Source organism: Panthera tigris, chromosome B3 (genome assembly GCF_018350195.1).
Source record: "Panthera tigris isolate Pti1 chromosome B3, P.tigris_Pti1_mat1.1, whole genome shotgun sequence".
Lineage (NCBI taxonomy): Eukaryota > Metazoa > Chordata > Mammalia > Carnivora > Felidae > Panthera > Panthera tigris.
In genome coordinates, this window is record NC_056665.1 from 5,843,610 (window position 1) to 5,861,273 (window position 17,664).

Here is a 17,664-nt window from a genome sequence, read left to right on the forward strand (position 1 = left end):
AGGAGCTCTGAGTAATTCTTACCTGGGACACCCTCGCAGGCAGGACAGTTCCTCCTGCAGACCTGTGGCAGCAAGGCCTGGTCTGAAAGCCCTTCCCTGTTTGGCCTCCCAGGCCTGGGGGCACCCAGACGCACCCACCTTGGGAGCCACACCTCTGCTTTACAAGCTGAGGGCTGAGGAGGGCCTGGCTGCCCTAGAGTGGCCACTGTGTGAGGCCCCCTCCTCCAGGGAGGCCACAGGGATCCCTAAATTCAAGAAAACAAGGGATGGAGCCCCTGTGGCAAGAGGGACAACCTTGGGCCCACTGTATCTGTGTGACCTCTCTGCCTCAAACTCTCCCAAGGGCAAACATCCTGGTTTCACAGGGTCCAAAGGCATCGTTTGATTAAGAGTGCCGGTGCCCAGGCCTTGGGTATCTGGGAATGGGGCCCGGGGAGCTATTTTTTTTTTGTTTGTTTGTTTGTTTATTCATTTATGTATTTATTATTGTTACATTTTTTTTTAGAGAGAGAGATACAGTGTGAGCTGGGGAGGGGTAGAGAGAGAGGGAGACACAGAATCTGAAACACACCCCAGCTTCCGAGCTGTCAGCACAGAGCCCGACGCGGGGCTCGAACCCACGAACCGCGAGATCGCGACCTGGGCCGAAGTCGGATGCTTAACCGACTGAGCCATCCAGGCGCCCCTATTTATTTATTTTTAATAATTGCTACATCCAACGTGGGGCTCGAACTCATGACCCAGAGATGTCACAGGCTCTTCTGACTGAGCCAGCCAGGCGCCCACCCTACCTTACTTATATGTAGAATTTAAGAAACACAACAAAGGGGGCAAAGGAGAAACAAAAAGAGAGAGAGACAGAAACCAAGAAACAGACTTCACGCTAGAGAACACACTGCGGGTCACCAGAGGGGAGGGGGATGGGAGGGATGGGGAAACAGGGGATGGGGACTAAGGAGGGCACTTGTGATGGGCGCGGGTGATGTATGGAGGTGTTGAATCACCGTATCGTGCACCTGAAACTAACGTGACACTGTATGTTAACTGTACTGGAATTAAAACAAACAGAGTACTCTACCTTCCTGAAGCTGTGACAAACCATCCCACGTGGGCTCCTTCCTCCCCCTCCCCTGTGGGCAGCTGCCTCACTCCCAGCCTGGGCCACCCCACACAGGCAGTTCACACAGGAGCCGGACCCACACTTTGGCCTGCTCCTCCCGTGCCCCAGATGGGCTTAGGCGAAACGGGTTCCTCTTCTGGAAACAGGGCTAGGCACCAAGCCTCACAGCCTCACCCACAGGAGCAGACGTACAAGGAACTCACGAAGACCTGCCATTAGATGGAGTCAGGCCAGGACACGAGGGGGCAGAGATCCTGAGCAAGACTGGGGTACGGTGAGTGGGGGCTGGGGAGGAGAAGGAGGCTCCCCTCCAGAGGAGCGAGGCCCTGGTCAGAGATGGACTGAGGCACCTTCGGGAAGGCCCGGGGAGCCCTGGTCGCTGGATGGGGCCAGCCCCTGCTTCTAGCCTGGGGAATCCCTGCCGACAGTCAACCCCCTTTGTCCTGAGGGAAGGCAGGTGGGTCTCTGATCCTTATAGAAATGAGCCTAAATACTAACCGGGCATCCGATGCACAAATTATGGGGGCAAATGCCAGGCCGCCTGCAGAGCTGCCCACAGGACACAGGGAAGCTTCCCCTTGATGCCAGTATGGGAATGATATGGTGTCTTTGATCTGAAGTCACCAGGCCCCCAGAAGCCGTGGGCCTTGCGTCCTCCTGGCTGACACCCCACCGGCTCCCTGGCCAGATGCATCTGTTTCTTTACCACAAAGCAGGAAAGATGGGTTCTCCCACAGCAGAACAGTCGTTCTGCTGATGGCCCTTGGCCTCGGCCACTTGGGCTGTGTACCCTCCTCAGTGGTGGCTTTGGAATCTTCATTGGCAAGGCTGGAAGGAACTTTGTGGACCCTCTTGTCCAATGCCAAAGTTTAGAGATGTGGGAACTGGGGCCCCAAGCCCCCACCCCACAATGGACCCTGATTCCTGACACGTTTCTGTCCCACCACATCAAATATGGTGGCCACTCGTGCTCAGGCTCCCCCGCCAGGGCGTCTGCCTTCCATTGTCTGGTGGCGGTGAGGGTGGGCACGGTGGGACTGGGCAGCAAGGGATTCCCACCATTCAACCAGCCTACAGGAAGTGTCCTGAGCTCTCAAGAGTTCGGCCTCACAGCTGCCTCTTGACCTTCAACGCTAAAACAATCCTGGCTTCTCACCTTGCCGAGAACCCCAGGCATTTCCACTGCTCCCACAATCAAGAGCAAACACCTCACCCAAGGGCTTAGAAGAACTTGCATGATTGGTCTCTGCCCCTGTGGCAACTTTACAGCCAGCGGCAAGTCCCCTTACTTATCACCCTCCAGACACGCGGCCTTTTTTCCATCTTCTTTAACAGACTTGCCTGAACACGCCTTTTCGCATGCCGTTCCCGTGCCTGGAATGCTCTTCCCGATTTTTCACCTTTCAGCTCGCAGACCTTCCTCGGGAAGCCTTCCCTGACTCCCTCCGTGTCCCCGATCAGGTCTGCAGCCCCAACTTCTAAGAAGTTATATGTTGAATACTCTCCCTTTCTCTTCCTCGACCTTATTACAATTTTTAATGATATATTGATTTATACAGCTGTTGGCTTACTATCTGGAACTCCAGTTAGATGACAGACTACAAAGGTGGGGCAGGGAGCTTGTCTCTGTACCCCTCCCCCCTCCCCCCACCCCCCTCCCCGCTCTGCACTCCCATTATCTGCTGTAGGTGCACATATAGAATAAAGGTTGTCCTTTTGAGAACACCCATATTCAAATGCAAAGAAAAATAGAGGTCCCTTGCTGAGCCCCAGGTGGAACCACCCTCCTCCCCTGAGCCTTGACTTCCTTCCTTGAGCTTCAGGACCACCGTCTGTTCCCAGGGGAAGGGACAGCTGGCCTCCTGTTTCCGGAAGACTCCATGTCTTTCCTCCGATCCCTGAAGCAAAAAGCACATGTTGCCCTCCAAACGGCTACGCTACGCTGGACCCAAAGATCACCAGCTTCACGTAACAGGGGAAAACAAACAAACAAAGATAAGAATCACAGCTGAAGGAACGGGCATTTACTGGGCCTGAGCTTCGTCACACACAATTTCTAGGCTTCCGGGTGGCTCTCTGGGGTTGGGAGGACCGTTTCTGTTTTACAGTTGTGGAAACTGAGGCTTGGAGAGAGGCAGGCCCCCCCTGCAGGGTGGGTGCAGCCGACTCCAGCTGGGTCTCCCCAGGGCCCAGGCCAGCCCTGGGCAGGGATGAGCTTTCCGGGGCATGTGTTTTTCCCCTGCCAGCCTCAGTTTCTCCTCCAGGGCCTAATTCAGCCCTGGGAGCCCCTCGTGGCTTTCCTTCCTCCTCACCAGGCCCCGCCCTCACTGAGACCTCAGCTTTCTCCATCCCGTCTTCCTCTCCCTCCATCCCTCCCCTCCTCCTGTTTCCGTGGCAACCTCATCCTCCGCTCTGCCACTTGGTCCCGCGCTCCCATCTCGTTCTTTCCTCTTTCATCTCTCCCCTGAGCGTGGGGTAAGGTCCAAATGCCCCCCTGTCCTTTGCCTCTGGTCTCTCACCCCCTTTTTGCCGTGTTTTTTACCTCCTTCAATGTTCTCTTGTCATCTCAGGGCAACGTTTATTTACCTCTTGCTTAAGAAAAAGGAAAACAGAAAAAGGAAGGAAGAAAGGAGGGAAAAGAAACCCCATTTCACCAGCAGCCCTGGCCTCTCCATTCAGTCCCAGCCACCGTTCTCTTTCTTAGGTAGCCCCCAGACGCAGACACAGATGCAGACACATCCTAGAATGGGCCCCCTGCCTGCCACCACGCAGGCTCCTTTCTGGCCTCACCCGTGGAAGGGAGGAGGCAAAGGCACAACTCAGGGGGGACAGCTGTGAGGGGCCCAGGTGAGGGCTCACTGGGGGCAGGCACTCCAGGGGGCTGGGGGAGACGCCAGAGGCCTCCCCCCACCCACCCCAGGATGAAGCAAGGGCAGGACCTAGAGTTCGGGATAAGCCAGGTCCAGAATCCCTCCTCAGTGCAGCCCTGGGACCACCCCGCCCCCCTCAGCACACGGCAGGGGGGATGCCCAACATACCAGGCCCTCCCCCTCCAAACAGGATGCTGGATTCATTCATTTGTCAAGATTCACTCTTCACCATAATCTTAAATTGCCTCTGAGATAAGGAAGTGTCCACTCTTGTAACCAGGTCTGCCCAGGGAGATGGGCATTTTAATTTTCACTTTACAGATGGGCAAACCGACGCTCGGGAGGGCTGTTACTTGTCCAAATCACACAGCCAGTAAGAGGTAAAGGGGGGCTTTGAATGGATTATAATCATGTTTTCCCCCTTTTAATGTCCCTTCTTCCCATGTTCCCAGGAGGGGCAGGTCAGGCCGCCCCCTGGCCCAGCCCCCCTGACCTTCTTTCTACATTTCTGTGTTTAATCTGGAGTGATCAGAAATGACAGGAGAAACAAAGAGATTTACCACAGAAATTACAAGCAAGCCGATTATCACTGTGGCCCCAGCGTCTCAAAGCGACAGACAGAATAGACGGGCTGGTGGAAAATGGTATTACTCCCCTGTGAGACAAGAGTCACATGGAGAAAAAGAGGTCCTGGGTCTTTGGGAGCCCCGCAGGCTTGTGAGCATCTATGGGAGCTGTGACCAGTTCCTGGACCAGGGCATTAGTCCTGGTATCGGTCCCCTAAGCCCTGGGACCAAGCTGCGGGAGCAGGTCCCGGTGGCGGCCTACCCTATTGGCTGCAGCTGGCAGGGCCTGGTCACAGAGGTGTCAATGACACAACTCAGCTTCTCCACCGAGGCTGGCTTAGGACCTCAAGAACCCCACGAGCAAGGCCTAAGGAGGAAGACATAGGAAGGGAAGGACAGGTTTCGGCTCTGCAGAGGATCAGAGGTGAGGAACCTGGCTCTCAGTCCGGCAGGTCTGGCTTGCACCCCTGTCTCTGCCACTTATGAGCTGCATGGCCTGGGGCAATTTCCTTGTGAGCTGGAGTAGGCGTATGGACAGGATCTACCTCGTACCAAGGTTCTTCCTTCAGGTCAGGCTTGTCCCGGATGAGATCATGTATCGAAAGCATGGAGTCCTGCTAACAGAACCCGCTTTACAGAGGAGGAAACCCGGGCACAGAGAAGTTGAGCCACCTGTGCAAAGTCCCCAGATACGCCCAAGAAAGCTGGACTTTGGGTTTCCGCTCTTGGGTCTCACTCAAATGCTCGTGCTTTTAAGGTCAAGGAGACCAGGGAGATAGAATTTGACAACACGGCTGGGGCACAGGAAGGACTCAGTTTCTAGGAGCTCTCATTCTTATTCTTTCTATCCCCATCCACTCTGTTGGGGCCAGGCCAGTGCCGGGTGCTGGGGGGACCCAAAGACCCCCACTCTGAGGGACCTCCCGATTTGGTAAGAAAGACGAGACGAAGAACTACGAAACAGTAGAGCAAAGCAGCAGACAGGAAATAAGCAGTAACGTGCGGGGCACCACAAAAGGGACAGAGCTACTTTGCTTTTTTCTCCATTTCCACCTAAGGGGTCAGGAACATTTTTCCTTGTAAGCTGGCCCTTCAGAAGGCGGCCACAGACGCTCAGGGAGTGGACCACAGAGCCGGCCGCATCCCAACACGTTGGTTTGCGTGCGTGCCCATCCCCTCATCTGCGACAACCATCTCCCCGGGCTGTGGGCAGGTTTAACTGAGCCCACCAGCCCAGTGAGCTTGATCCCTGGTGCTCAGGACACAAAGGTCGGCGGTGGCAGGGGGAGGGCTGGGGAGGCTGAAATGCAGGAGAGCCGAAGAGGGCCCGGCCAGCTGGAGGCCCAGGATGGAGGAGGGGAGAAGAGCAGCGGGCAGAGAAGGTGCGGAGGGGCGAGGATGGGGGAGGAGCGGGGCCTGGGCCCAGAGCCCTCCTCTTCTTTCTCACAGCAACCCGTGTGAGTCGCCCCAGGGACTCCATCCCGGCAGAGCCCCTGGCACGCCTGCCTGCTGATGCCCATGCCGTAATCAACATTTATTTTGCAGTCACCCACACGCCCGACTCGAGAACAGATTTATGCCAGGAGAGGAGGGAAAAAAAAAAAAAAATGCCTCTCTCATTCACGTAATGCCTCCCTGTATCTCCTGGGGGGAGGGACAGCTGGTGCAACACTTAGGCTGACAGTGTGCGCGCAGACATCAGGCACACACGCCGTCCACACAGGCTGGGATCAGCGGCAAGCCGGAGCAACTTGCAACTCTGTTCTCTCCTTAGTCACCTTCACGCAGCGAGTTGGGGGACAGGACCCATGTGAGGAGTGGCAGCCCATGTGCATACTTGAGGACCCCGCGGACTGGCCCGGGCGGGGGGGAACACACGCACAGGGCGGGTGGAGGGAACCCACAGTGCAGCTGTGAGATAAGAAGTCAGGCGAGAGACTGGCAGGGAAGGCAGGTCGGGCATCCCAGCCGGGTGCTGCTGGGTCCGTACGGTACCGGGAGCTAACGGGGTGCGCCCCGGGGGGCCTCATCTACGGGCTGGAGGAGAGGTGGGGGGGAGTCCTGGAGGACAGGGAGAGCCAGGAGAGGGGCCTGGAGGCCAGGTCCCCAGAGGGGGGCGGTTCCACAGACTCAGAGGAGGTGTCCCAAGCGGCCAGCACAGCCCAAGCGGGACCCGGGTTCCTCTTCAATCCAGATCGCTTCAGAGACCTCATCTGCGTAGGGGGGGGCCCCAGATGCTGCAATTCAAACGCGTGTGGGGCCGTGACCCAAGGGCCAGAGTGATTTTAGTGGAGGTGACAATTATAAAACGAGCAAATATCTGCCTTCCCCAGAGGTGCTTGTGGTCCAGGTTGAGGATGACCGCTGTCCCTGCTGTTGGGAGTCAGCCTACGGGGGCGGCAGTCAGCCTGGCCACCGCCTGCGTCATCTCTCAGAGCCTCAGTTTGCCCAACTGTAAAACGGGGATGCCAGCTGCCTGTTCCACAGAATGATGGAGAAGATTAAAAAAGAATTGAGTCGGGGCGCCTGGGCAGCTCAGTCGGTTGTGCATCCAACTTCGGCTCAGGTCACGATCTCACGGATCCTGAGTTCAAAGCCCGCTTCTGATCCTCTGTCCCCCTGCTCTCTCTGCCCCTCTCTGCTCACATTCTCTCTCTCAAAAATGAACAAACATTAAATATATATATATATAACTGAGTGAAAGTACCTGGCACACGGGGCTGGAATTTGGTAAATGGTGATTTCTTGGTTTCACCAATATATATGTACAAGATATGTATGTACACACACAAGGTGAATCACCTAGGACCCTAGAATATTTGGCATATACTTATTACTACTAAAAATATGCTCTTACCACTCCCATGAATGAGCATGACCACTTGGAAAAAACAGCTGCGATTCTGAGGAAGAAAAAGTAGCCAAATCAGGTGCACAGGGAGAGAGGCTGGAAATGAACCCGACCTTATGGAAGATTCTAGCTTAGTTGTCTGTCCACAAAGAAGCCCCCGCTTGCTTGGGGTTGGACGTTCCCGACCCCATGCCTGTAGGGCCATGAGGGTCCCTCGGGGCCCAGGACGTAGCGTGGAGCCCTGGAGAGGCAAGAGTGTCTTTCCTGGCAGGATGTGGAAGCTGTCCTCATAGATGCCACACATCGTCTCTTCTGTGGAACCCATCAAGGCGGCTCAAAAAAGGCCAAATTCCCGAGGCACTAGGGTGGCTCAGTCAGTTAAGTGACCGACTCTTGATTTTGGCTCAGGTCATGATCTCAAGGTTCATGGGTTCGAGCCCCACATCGGGCTCTGCTGGCAGCAAGGAGCCGACCTGGGATTCTCTCTCCCTCTCTCTCTCTCTGAAAATAAATTAATAAACTTTAAAAAAAGACCAAATTCTGAAACAAATCACAAAACTCCACTCTCCTCACAAGTGTAGCCTGCTTCTGGGGCCCCCGGGCACCTTCTCAGTCTCTAACAGCTGGGATGACCCACCGTCCACAAACACAGCCCCGGGGGGGGGGGGGTCACAAGGGGAAGGGAGAATTCGAGAATGAGATCCCCTGTGCTTCGCCCGATTCCCTGAAACGAAAATGCCCGAGAAGTTTCTCGTGTGAGAACCACACGAACTCACACGTGCACAGGCCAGGGGGCAAGGGTCACCCTGCTCCCCACGCTGCAGCAAGGCCTGGCTGGGCAGCGTCCCAGCTCAGAGCAAGCGCTGCCTCCGGGAGGCCTGGCGCAGTCCCTCCCCCAAACGCCCCCAGATCTGGGCGCCAAGCACATGATGGAACACAAGCTCGTCGGGGACTCAGGCCGGGGAGTGAACTCGCCCGCTCACGCAGGCACAGCCCTCTGCAGTTTACAAAGCCCTCCCAGGCACAATGCCATTGGATCCTCCCTGCTGGGTGCCGATCTGGCTGGCATCTGTATGGGCATCTCCTCCACTGGACAGATGGGGGATGACGACCCTGATGTTAGCAGACCGGCTGGCGGGTGTCGGTGCCCGCCGGGGCCAACTCTACGCGCATTACCTAAGTCAGTACTGACCACTGTCTGTGTGCACCATCACCCCCACTCTACGGATAAGGAAACTGAGGCACGGAAAGATTAAGAACATCTTTAGAGCAGTGCTCCCCGTGACTGCCTCCATATTGATGCCTGCAGGAAGCATTTAGAAGCTTTTACAGCAACTTGAAGTTGCCAGGATGGGGCGCCTGAGTGGCTCAGTCGGTTAAGTGTCTGACTTTGGCTCAGGTCATGATCTCACAGTTCATGGGTTCAAGCCCCGCCTCAGGCTCTGTGCTGACAGCTCAGAGCCTGGAGCCCGCTTCGGATTCTGCGTCTCCCTCTCTCTCTCTGCCCCTCCCCCGCTCACACTCTGTCTCTGTCTCTCGAAAATAAATAAACGCTTAAAGAAAAAAAAAAAAAAAAAGGAAAGAAATTGCTAGGACATCCAGGCAGGGTTGAAAAGGTGTCGGTCTGTGAGGGTTACAAATACTAGGAGTTTTAAAAGTAGAAGCAGTCACGTAGAGCCCAGACTGGTTTCCGAAGGCCTGAGTTCAGTCTGGCCTCTGCTCCTTCCCAGAGGTGTGATTATTCCTTTTCTCTCTCTTTTTAAAAGTTTTCAATGTTTATTTGTGAGAGAGACAGAATGTGAATGGGGGAGGGGCAGAGAGACAGAATATGGATGGGGGAGGGGCAGAGAGAGAGAGAGAGAGAGAGAGAGAGAGAGAGAGAGAATCTGAAGCAGGCTCCAGGCTCTGAGCTGTCAGCACAGGGCCCGGCGTGGGGCTTGAACTCACGAACTGTGAGATCATGACCTGAGCCCAAGTCGGAGGCTTAACCGACTGGGCCACCCAGGTGCCCCATATTCTGATTCTCTTTACTAAGCTGGGGTGGTTCTGACAGCACCTGCTTACAAGTTAACAAATTCAAGGTGCTCACAGAAGAACCTGCCACGCCTATTTGCTACTATAATTAGCACCTGGCAACCTGCTGGGGGCCATACTGTTGGTCACTGGAGGTGCTGTGGTCCTTGATGTAGCTCTTGACCATCAGCTCCTCTGCTGTCCTGGTAGCTGGGGGCCCATGAAACATGCCTGCCTCCGAAAGCCTTTCCCCAGAGGCAGACCCTCACCCCTGCCCCCTGCCCCCCACCCCCAGGATCTGCTCCCCTTTCATCTCTAGGCCAGGGTGGCTGTGGGGGCCTTAATAGGGTGTGAGATGTTCTTGCCCAAACCGGAAATACCTGACGGGCAGCCAGCACCCCTAACTCCTGCAACCTCCAGGTTTGCCAGCAGGTGTCTTGAGAAGCAGGTGGGGTCAGGGAGAGCAGTGGTGGTGGCCTCCCCGCCTGGCCCCAGTCTCACATGTCTCTCTGCAGCGGGGACAGCACCTGCCCCCCAGGCATCTCCGTCCTTCCCCGGAGTACAAATCCCAAACTTTCCCAGATAACCACATTCCTTGCTGCCTTTCCCCGTTGTCCCCCAGGCCCTCGGGGAGGACACAGCCCGTGCTCCAGGCACGCTTCCTGAATAAACCACCCTCCAAGGGGTTCGGGTGGACCTCCCCGAGCCCCTCCCTCCACCTGGACCCCAGCCGCTCCTGCTTACGCCACCCTCCCCGTCCGCTGCTGACTTGTCCCCTCTACCTTGCTCCGCAGATGTGGCTGGAACCCTGTCTCCATCTTCCTTGGGAAGGAGACCACCCCCTTCCCTCAATACCCTGTGCCCTCAGCGGGTAGGGGACGGGGTCCCGCTGGGAATGCAACTTTCCGTTCTACACAGCCCTCGGCTGTGTGCTGTGCGGTAACCATTAAAACATCTGCCGAGGACAAATTCAGTTCACACTTCAACAAACATTTATGCGGCATCGTCTGTGGGCCAGCTGTGCGGGGCGCGGCAGAGGACACACACAGAGCTCGCCCTTGGGAGTCACCCCCTCGCCCAGGCCTCCACTTTGGCCTCTCGGCTATGCCAGCACCCTTGCTCTGCATCGTCCAGGCCACCCACACCCCAGGGCCCCTTCCCAGAGACGCCCGTGTCCCCCGGGCTGTCCTAGCCGGCTGCAGCCCCTGGCGGCGCCCAACTTCTTGCCTTCTCTCTACCCCCCAAACAGGGGGTCAGGTCCTCTACCCCCTCTTGGACCCCTGCTCTCTGTTTCCCCCGCTGGACGCCATAGGTGACCACTTCCAAACACAGAGGATCCGGGGCTCTTCCCTGACCAGGCAGCAGCCCTGCATCTTCCCTGGGCTCCAGGCCGCTCACGGCTTCCCTCTACCTCTGTTCCCTCAGCTCAGTGGCGTCCGCTTTCCCATCTTCCCAGGGCTTCCTCCGACTCTCCCCTCCGTGCTGACATCACTCAGCCTACACCTCTCCTCCCTGTTCCCCCCCCCCCCCCATGCTTCCTGGGTGTCAAACCTTCTGTCAACCATCCCTCTAAACTCCAAGGATCCTCCTCTCCAGTTCCGGTTTCCCAGTCTCCTCTCCAGGACTCCAGGTCCAGCCGAAGCAGGGTCCCCCGCCTCTGGGGGCCGAGGCCACACCGGACAACCGTGGCTCCGTGTGGAACCCGGCCCTTTTTCCGACGCTCAGCCTACGCACCGCGTTCCCACGGCCTCCACCGGGCCCTCCCTTGCAGGAGAGCGAGGCTCCCACAGAGCAGGGTGGTTTGGTGGGGAGGGGGGTCCGCATCCACCTCGGACCTTGACCCTCACGTCAAGGCCGCCCCTAGGGCCAGGCAGAGAGGGAGCAGGTCCCCAGGGTTATGTCTGAATCCTGCACAAGGCAGGACCAGGCCAGCCCCTGGTGACAGACTCTCAGGACTTCCCAGTGAGAACCATCTGCCCGTGAGTGGCTCCCTCTGGTCTGGCGGAGCCTCTTTTCCAAACACCCTTCCCTCTCGGAGTGGGAGCCTGGAGGAAACCATGTCCCGCACGGGGATCTTTTTTTTTTTTTTTTTTTTTAACACATTTGGAGCCACGGAGGAAAATGAACACATTCACATTCTCTCTGCTCAAATAAACCGACTTCTCTGTTCGTTCTCTCCCTTGAAAACAGAAGCACTATTCAAAAAGAGAAAGAAAAAAGAAGAAAGAAAGAGGCAACAAGAAAAGAAGTGAATAGAAGAGGAAGAAGGGGAAGGAGGGCGGGAGGAGAGCGTCCCCGAGGGAGCCGGCAGGGCTCAGAATGAAAGGCAGAGCGTGAAGGGAAGGAGAGCGCACAGACAAAGCAGGAGAGAAAGACAGGAGCTTTGAAAGGAAGAGTGTTCCTCGTGAATACGGCGTGCAGGGGAGAGGGAGCACTTGAAAAGGAGCAGCCGAGGCAGTGACCCCTCATTCACACTCGGTGCCAATCACGGCGACAATGCAGACCCTTTCTTCTTTTTTCCTTCTCTCCTTTCTGGGGAGAAAGGGAGGGAGGGAGAGGCTGAGAACTGCAAGTTAATTCCTAAAAATACAAAAAATAAATTCAGTTCCACTGGAGAAGCATCAAAGAGTGGCTTGAAAGGCTTTCCCCGAAACTCACTACACCCGCGAGGGAAGTGCTCCCTCTCGGGGAGCGGGGGCACAGGCCGGTGGCCATCGGCTTTATTCCGGGGTCGGCCTCCTCCCATTGGGTCCTGGGTGAGCCAAGGTGGAGAGGGGCCCCGGGCTGTGACACTGTCGGGGAGGCCCGGTCTCCGCGGGCGGCTTGGCCCTCGCGGTGGAGAGCTGGCTGAGAGCTGAGGGCCCAGGCCCAGGGCGACAGAGGAGGGTCTGCGCCGGGCAGCTGTTCTGGCTGGATGCCGGCCTGGGCTGCACAGCCGTGCAGGAGGCACATGCTACTTGTGGAATGAATGACACTGGCGGCTCGGGCATGGGGCACCCTCTCCAGTGACGGCGCCAAGGAAGCACTGCTCAGGCCTGCTCGGGTCAGGCCTCGTTCTGGGAGGGTGAGAGGCGGGTGAGTCGTTTTCATTAGCCGCCGGCGGTGGGATCACTGTATTTACAAGGGAGGGGCCTCCGTGGACACATCACAGATCAGCACTTTCCTGAGTTAGCCAAGACCCAAACACTGCAAGGTATACGGGTGCCGCAAGAAGCCCAGGTCCTGGGGCGCCTGGGTGGCCTAGTCCGTTAAGCGTCCGACTCTAGGTTTCGGCTCACGGTTGGTGAGATAGAGCCCCACGTCGGGCTCTGTGCTGACAGCCTGGAACCCGCTTGGGATTCTCTGTCTCCCTCTCTCTCCTCCCCTCTCCTGCTCGCACACACGCTCTTTCTCTCTCTCAAAATAAAGATCAATTAAAAAAAAAGAAAAAAAGAACTCCGGGTCCCTCTTTCGGAACAGTCTGAGATCTGGGCTTCTGTCCTTCCCTCCTCCCTGCGGTCAGACATCAGTAACGACTCGCACCTACTGTGTGCTCAGCTCCAGGTAACCCAGCGCACAGGACTGTCCCTACTTGCACAGTCCTCAGTCTAGTGACCAAATGGCTCCCAAGATGTCCCTCTGAGATCACAGGTGAAGGCCCCTGGTCCCCCTGTCTTTGTCTTTCCTCGTCTCGCTCTCTTCCTGTCTTTCAATACTCATGGAGTCATGACGAAACCCAAAATGGGGTCACCTTTACGCAGAGGTTCCTTTTTCCCTTCTGATCATCCAGACGCTGGATAATGAGAAATGCCTGGGAACAGAGAGGCTGGGCGCGGGAAGACTGATTGGTTTATTGACTGATTGATTGAGCGAGCCTCCATCTCACTTCTCCACTGAGCCATCAGTCTGTGCCGAGCTCAGTGGCGTGGGCTGGGATTAGAGAGTGACAAGGACCAATCAGAGGCCCTGAGATGCTTGAGGCCAATCTAGTAGGGGGTGGGGGTGGGGTGCACCGCAGAGCTGGGAAAGGAAACCCTGCCTTTGCTAGCTTCATCTGGGAAGGGCTGTTCAGTTGGAACGGGCCCAGAAAGGCCTCCAAACCCAACAAGGAAGCCGAGAGAACAGGCACCGGGAAAATGCAAAGGAGCGCAGGGTCGGAAATTTCACTGAACCGCCAGGAGCATATAATTACTCTTGCATTTCAATCCAACAGATGCAAATTCCAACAAATATTTATTGAGCGCCTGCTATGTGCCAGCCAGCTCTTGTGCATTTCTAGGGAGGAGGCAGTGAACCCGACCAAGGCTTGCCCTGGAGAACTCACGCTCATGGTATATAGGGGGCGCGTCAGGCAATGAAACAGGTGATTACAATTTAGGGTGAGGGGGCTGTGGGCACCCTGAGGAGGGGCAGCCTCGGGGAGCTGGGGGTTCAGAGAAGCCTTTTCAGAGGAGGGGGCATCGGGTTATTGTAATACGTTCACATGAACTAGATTTTCAGTTGTCTTGAGAAAGCTTTAAAGAATTTCACCGGCGAGATACCCCAGTGCCTAGGAAAAAACCAGAATTGATCAATGAGCTATAGATAAAAACACCTGATAGATGTTTTCTCAATCCTTTGGTGTACTGGGAAGAATGAGTAATAGACCCAGAAAACCAAGCTGCCGAGAACAATAATTAACTTTTTTTAAAGAAGAAATAGAGCTCAGCACTCGGCTTAGCCGTGAACAGTATGAACATTGTGAGTTTAACCCCAAATCGTGATAGAACGATATTGGCAGGAAAGGCAAGAACATGGAAGCAACAGATAATGTCCCAAATTGCTAACTGGAGAAGTGGTAGGATAAACACAGTCTTTCAAAATATGGAGGTGAACAACAGGAGAAATATGAAAGAGCTGAGAGACTGTTTATGGGTCTGGAGGGCTGGGGTGGGCGAGGAGGTGGGTGGGGCCCGTGGCTGTACCCTTACCAGACCTCCAGTATTGTTTGACTTTAAAAAAGATGCATATGCATTCGTTTGAGAAAAAACAAAACCAAAAGCAAGCAAACAAGCAAAAAAGGCTTGGCAGAGGACTCGTTGTTAAGTCAAATTGGGATCTTTCTGGAGGACTCAGCCAAGAGAGACCCAGAAAGGGCACCATGCGTATACATTTATGAGAACAGAAATTTCTCCGAGAAAGAACAGAATTCAGCGGGCTCCTGCCCAAGGTAACATAATTAGACAGAACAGAATGGAGGGAAACTGCCTTGGGAGAAAAATCTGCAGAATATTGGCATGTGGTTTTAAAAACAAGATCCAAAGCACCAGGGATCCTTTCCTGGGGGGGGTGGCGAGGAGATCCAGAGACCCAGACATGGCTCTCCTGCAGGGGCCTAGATCCTCGGGAAAACTGGGGTCCGTGTTAATACAGCCCACTGGGGCAAGGGCAGCATGATCTATGCGCAGGGAGGGAGGCGGTCGGGACACACTGGCCTGAGCCCTGGGACGCCCTCACCACGCCCCCACCCCTCAGCATCGAGGCCACCGTGCCCAAAGTGCCCTCCTGTTCTGGCCCTCACACGTGCATGCTGTTCCCACCAGCCACTATGCTGCGCCTTACGGTCTTTGGTAGGCCTTTTAAACTCGAAACACATAACAGCAAAACCCCACTTGTCCAGAGGTCCCTTCTCCGGCAATCCCACCTGTCCCCCAAAACAGAGAACAGCTGAGCAGACCAGACAGCTCAGAACTATAGGAAAAAACCAGAATTGATCAATGAGCTATAGATAAAGCTCATTGATAAAGCTCATAAAGCGCAGAAGTTGATCGGACGAGCGTGCCTCCGAGAAGAGTCTGTGCTCTTCCCTCCTGGACCACGCCCCTCGCTTGCAGCCTCTGGACCCAGTTCTAACAAGCTTGTGTATCTGGCTTCCCAGGCCGGCAGATGCGAGCTGCAAATGAGAAGGAGGAGTGGGGAGGTGGATGGGGTACCACTGCTGGAGGCTGTGACGGCGAGGGTGCAGGACGAAAACTACCAGCAGGCAGTGTGGGGCCAGCCAGGGTGGGACAGGCAAGTTCGGCATCTCCGCACCCACATCACTCACTAAGCTGAGTGATGAGTCAAGACAGGGTAGATCTGGGGCACCTGGGTGGCTCAGTTGGTCAAACGCCCGACTCTTGATTTCGGCTCAGGTCGTGATCTCAACGGTTCGTGAGTTTGAGCCCCGAGTTGGGCTCTGCGCTGACAGCGTGGAGCCTGCTTGGGATTCTCTCTCTCTCTCCCTCTCAAAATAAATGAATAAACTTAAAAAACAAAACAGGGGCGCCTGGGTGGCGCAGTCGGTTAAGCGTCCGACTTCAGCCAGGTCACGATCTCGCGGTCTGTGAGTTCGAGCCCCGCGTCAGGCTCTGGGCTGATGGCTCAGAGCCTGGAGCCTGTTTCCGATTCTGTGTCTCCCTCTCTCTCTGCCCCTCCCCCGTTCATGCTCTGTCTCTCTCTGTCCCAAAAATAAATAAAAAACGTTGAAAAAAAAAAATTAAAAAAAAAAAAAACAACAAAAGACAGGTTAGATCCTATTAGAGTATATCCAACATTCTGTTTGGCACTCAGGGATGCACGTGTTGGGTCCAGGGCTGAGGTTTGGGGATGCCACCTTGTCACTTAGCCAGTCTGGAGCAAGCAAAGCACTGCCTCTGCCCAGTCTCCCAGCTGCCACCTCTGTGCAGAGGCACAGGAAGCCCCAAGGCGGGTCACAAGGGCCGGGTTCTGGCCCAGGTCTGCTTACCGCATGGACCTGTGCACAAGCTCAGTCTCTCAGAATCCCATCCACCAACTGTGGATAGAGAACGCCTGCCCGCTCCGGGCAGGCTTGGCGGGGATCAACTGAAATAATCTTTACAGCCAGCGGAAACATTTTATAAATATAATGTAACATTGCTAAAGCCACCTCTTTTACTGGTGGCTGGACGGGGCATCCCATGACTCACACAAGGTTAGGGGACAAAGGAGATACCCTCGACCGTACCCTCTGCCTTAGAACTTTCTTAGACACAATGAAGCAATGATCAGGCCAGTTTCAAAACTATGCAAACTGAACTTGTGCACACTCACTCGAAGACAAAGCCGGAATCTGTTCTACAAGACGGCTGGCCTGCCTGGACGCTTCAAAGCCACTGGCCCACGCAAGGCACAGGGGGACTGTTCGAGATTAAAAGAAGTTTAAAGAAAAATAACCACCGAACATGATGCGCGAGCCTTTTGGGATCAGGAAAAGAACCTAAAAGACGTTTTTGGAGGTCAACGGGGAATATTATATTATGATATATGTCACACTATATTATTGATTAATGGTAATTTTTGAGGCATGATAATGGCATTGCGGCTATACAGGGGAAAGTCCTTGCTCCTAAAAGCCACCTGCCGAGGTACTGAGGGGTGAAGTGTCGGGCTGCCTGTACCTCACTTTCAAATGACTCAGCAAAACCATCTCAAAGAGAGCGAGATAAAGCAAACGTAGCAAAATGTTAACAACTGGTGAACCTAGATGAAGGTTCTTAGCTTTTCTGTGAGGCTCGACATTTTCAAAATAAAAAGTTATGAGAAAACAGAACTTCGCCCCGCAGGCGGAGTGTGACTTTTTCTTTGCAGGCGCTGGGCCAATCTTTGGTTTGTTACCCAATCTGCCCGATGCAGAAAGTGAGGTGCTCGTGGCGAGGACGGGGCCATGCCTTGCTCCCCGATCCGCACGCACACGCAGAAGACACACGGACTGTGCATTGGAGTCCGCAGGCAAGCCGGCTCACAACCCGCCTTGGCCCCAGCTACCCCGGCCCTGCCCAGCCCCGCTGCTTGAGGGCTGAAGGAAATTCAGTGCCTGGGCACAGCTTCCTCTCGGGTCCGTCCCCAAGGAGCTCATCTCGTCTCCCTCAGGCCCATCTCCTGTGTGTCCAGATTTCAATATTTTATGCCCGGGCCCATCGCCCCCCTGGATCCTGAGTTCTTACAAATTCTTTCAGGCCCAGATCCTGCTGCTGAAGATGCTCTAACAGTCAGAACCACAAAGTACTTGCCGGAGATCATTTCGACTGTGACTTACTAGCTCAGCCCTCACTGCACCGTAGCCAGGCCGTGGCGAAGGCCGGAAGCCCCAGGCTCTGCTACCCAGGGGTGATGCTCACAGGTGATGGGGCCTCCGTTTCCCTTTCTGAACATGGGTCCTTCCAGCTGACTCTCTAGGGACCCCAGCTCTGCTTAGCGCTCTCTTAGTTCATTCCGGCCGGAGGT

At 55.3% G+C, this 17,664-nt stretch overlaps 1 protein-coding gene across 3 annotated transcripts in view; it reads right to left on the bottom strand.

The window, feature by feature from the left end:
* Window positions 1-17,664, bottom strand: part of ZNF710 (zinc finger protein 710) — a 70,470-nt gene that overhangs the window by 20,721 nt on the left and 32,085 nt on the right. Inside the window, exon 1 of one of the 3 annotated variants that reach the window (XM_042988044.1) lies at window positions 2,462-2,743. The exons of the other annotated variants lie outside the window; for them this stretch is intronic. Coding sequence (XP_042843978.1) covers window positions 2,462-2,481 — 20 coding nt within the window. The 5' untranslated portion in view covers window positions 2,482-2,743. Of the gene's footprint in view, window positions 1-2,461; window positions 2,744-17,664 lie in introns of those variants that run through there. 3 annotated transcript variants of the gene reach the window in all.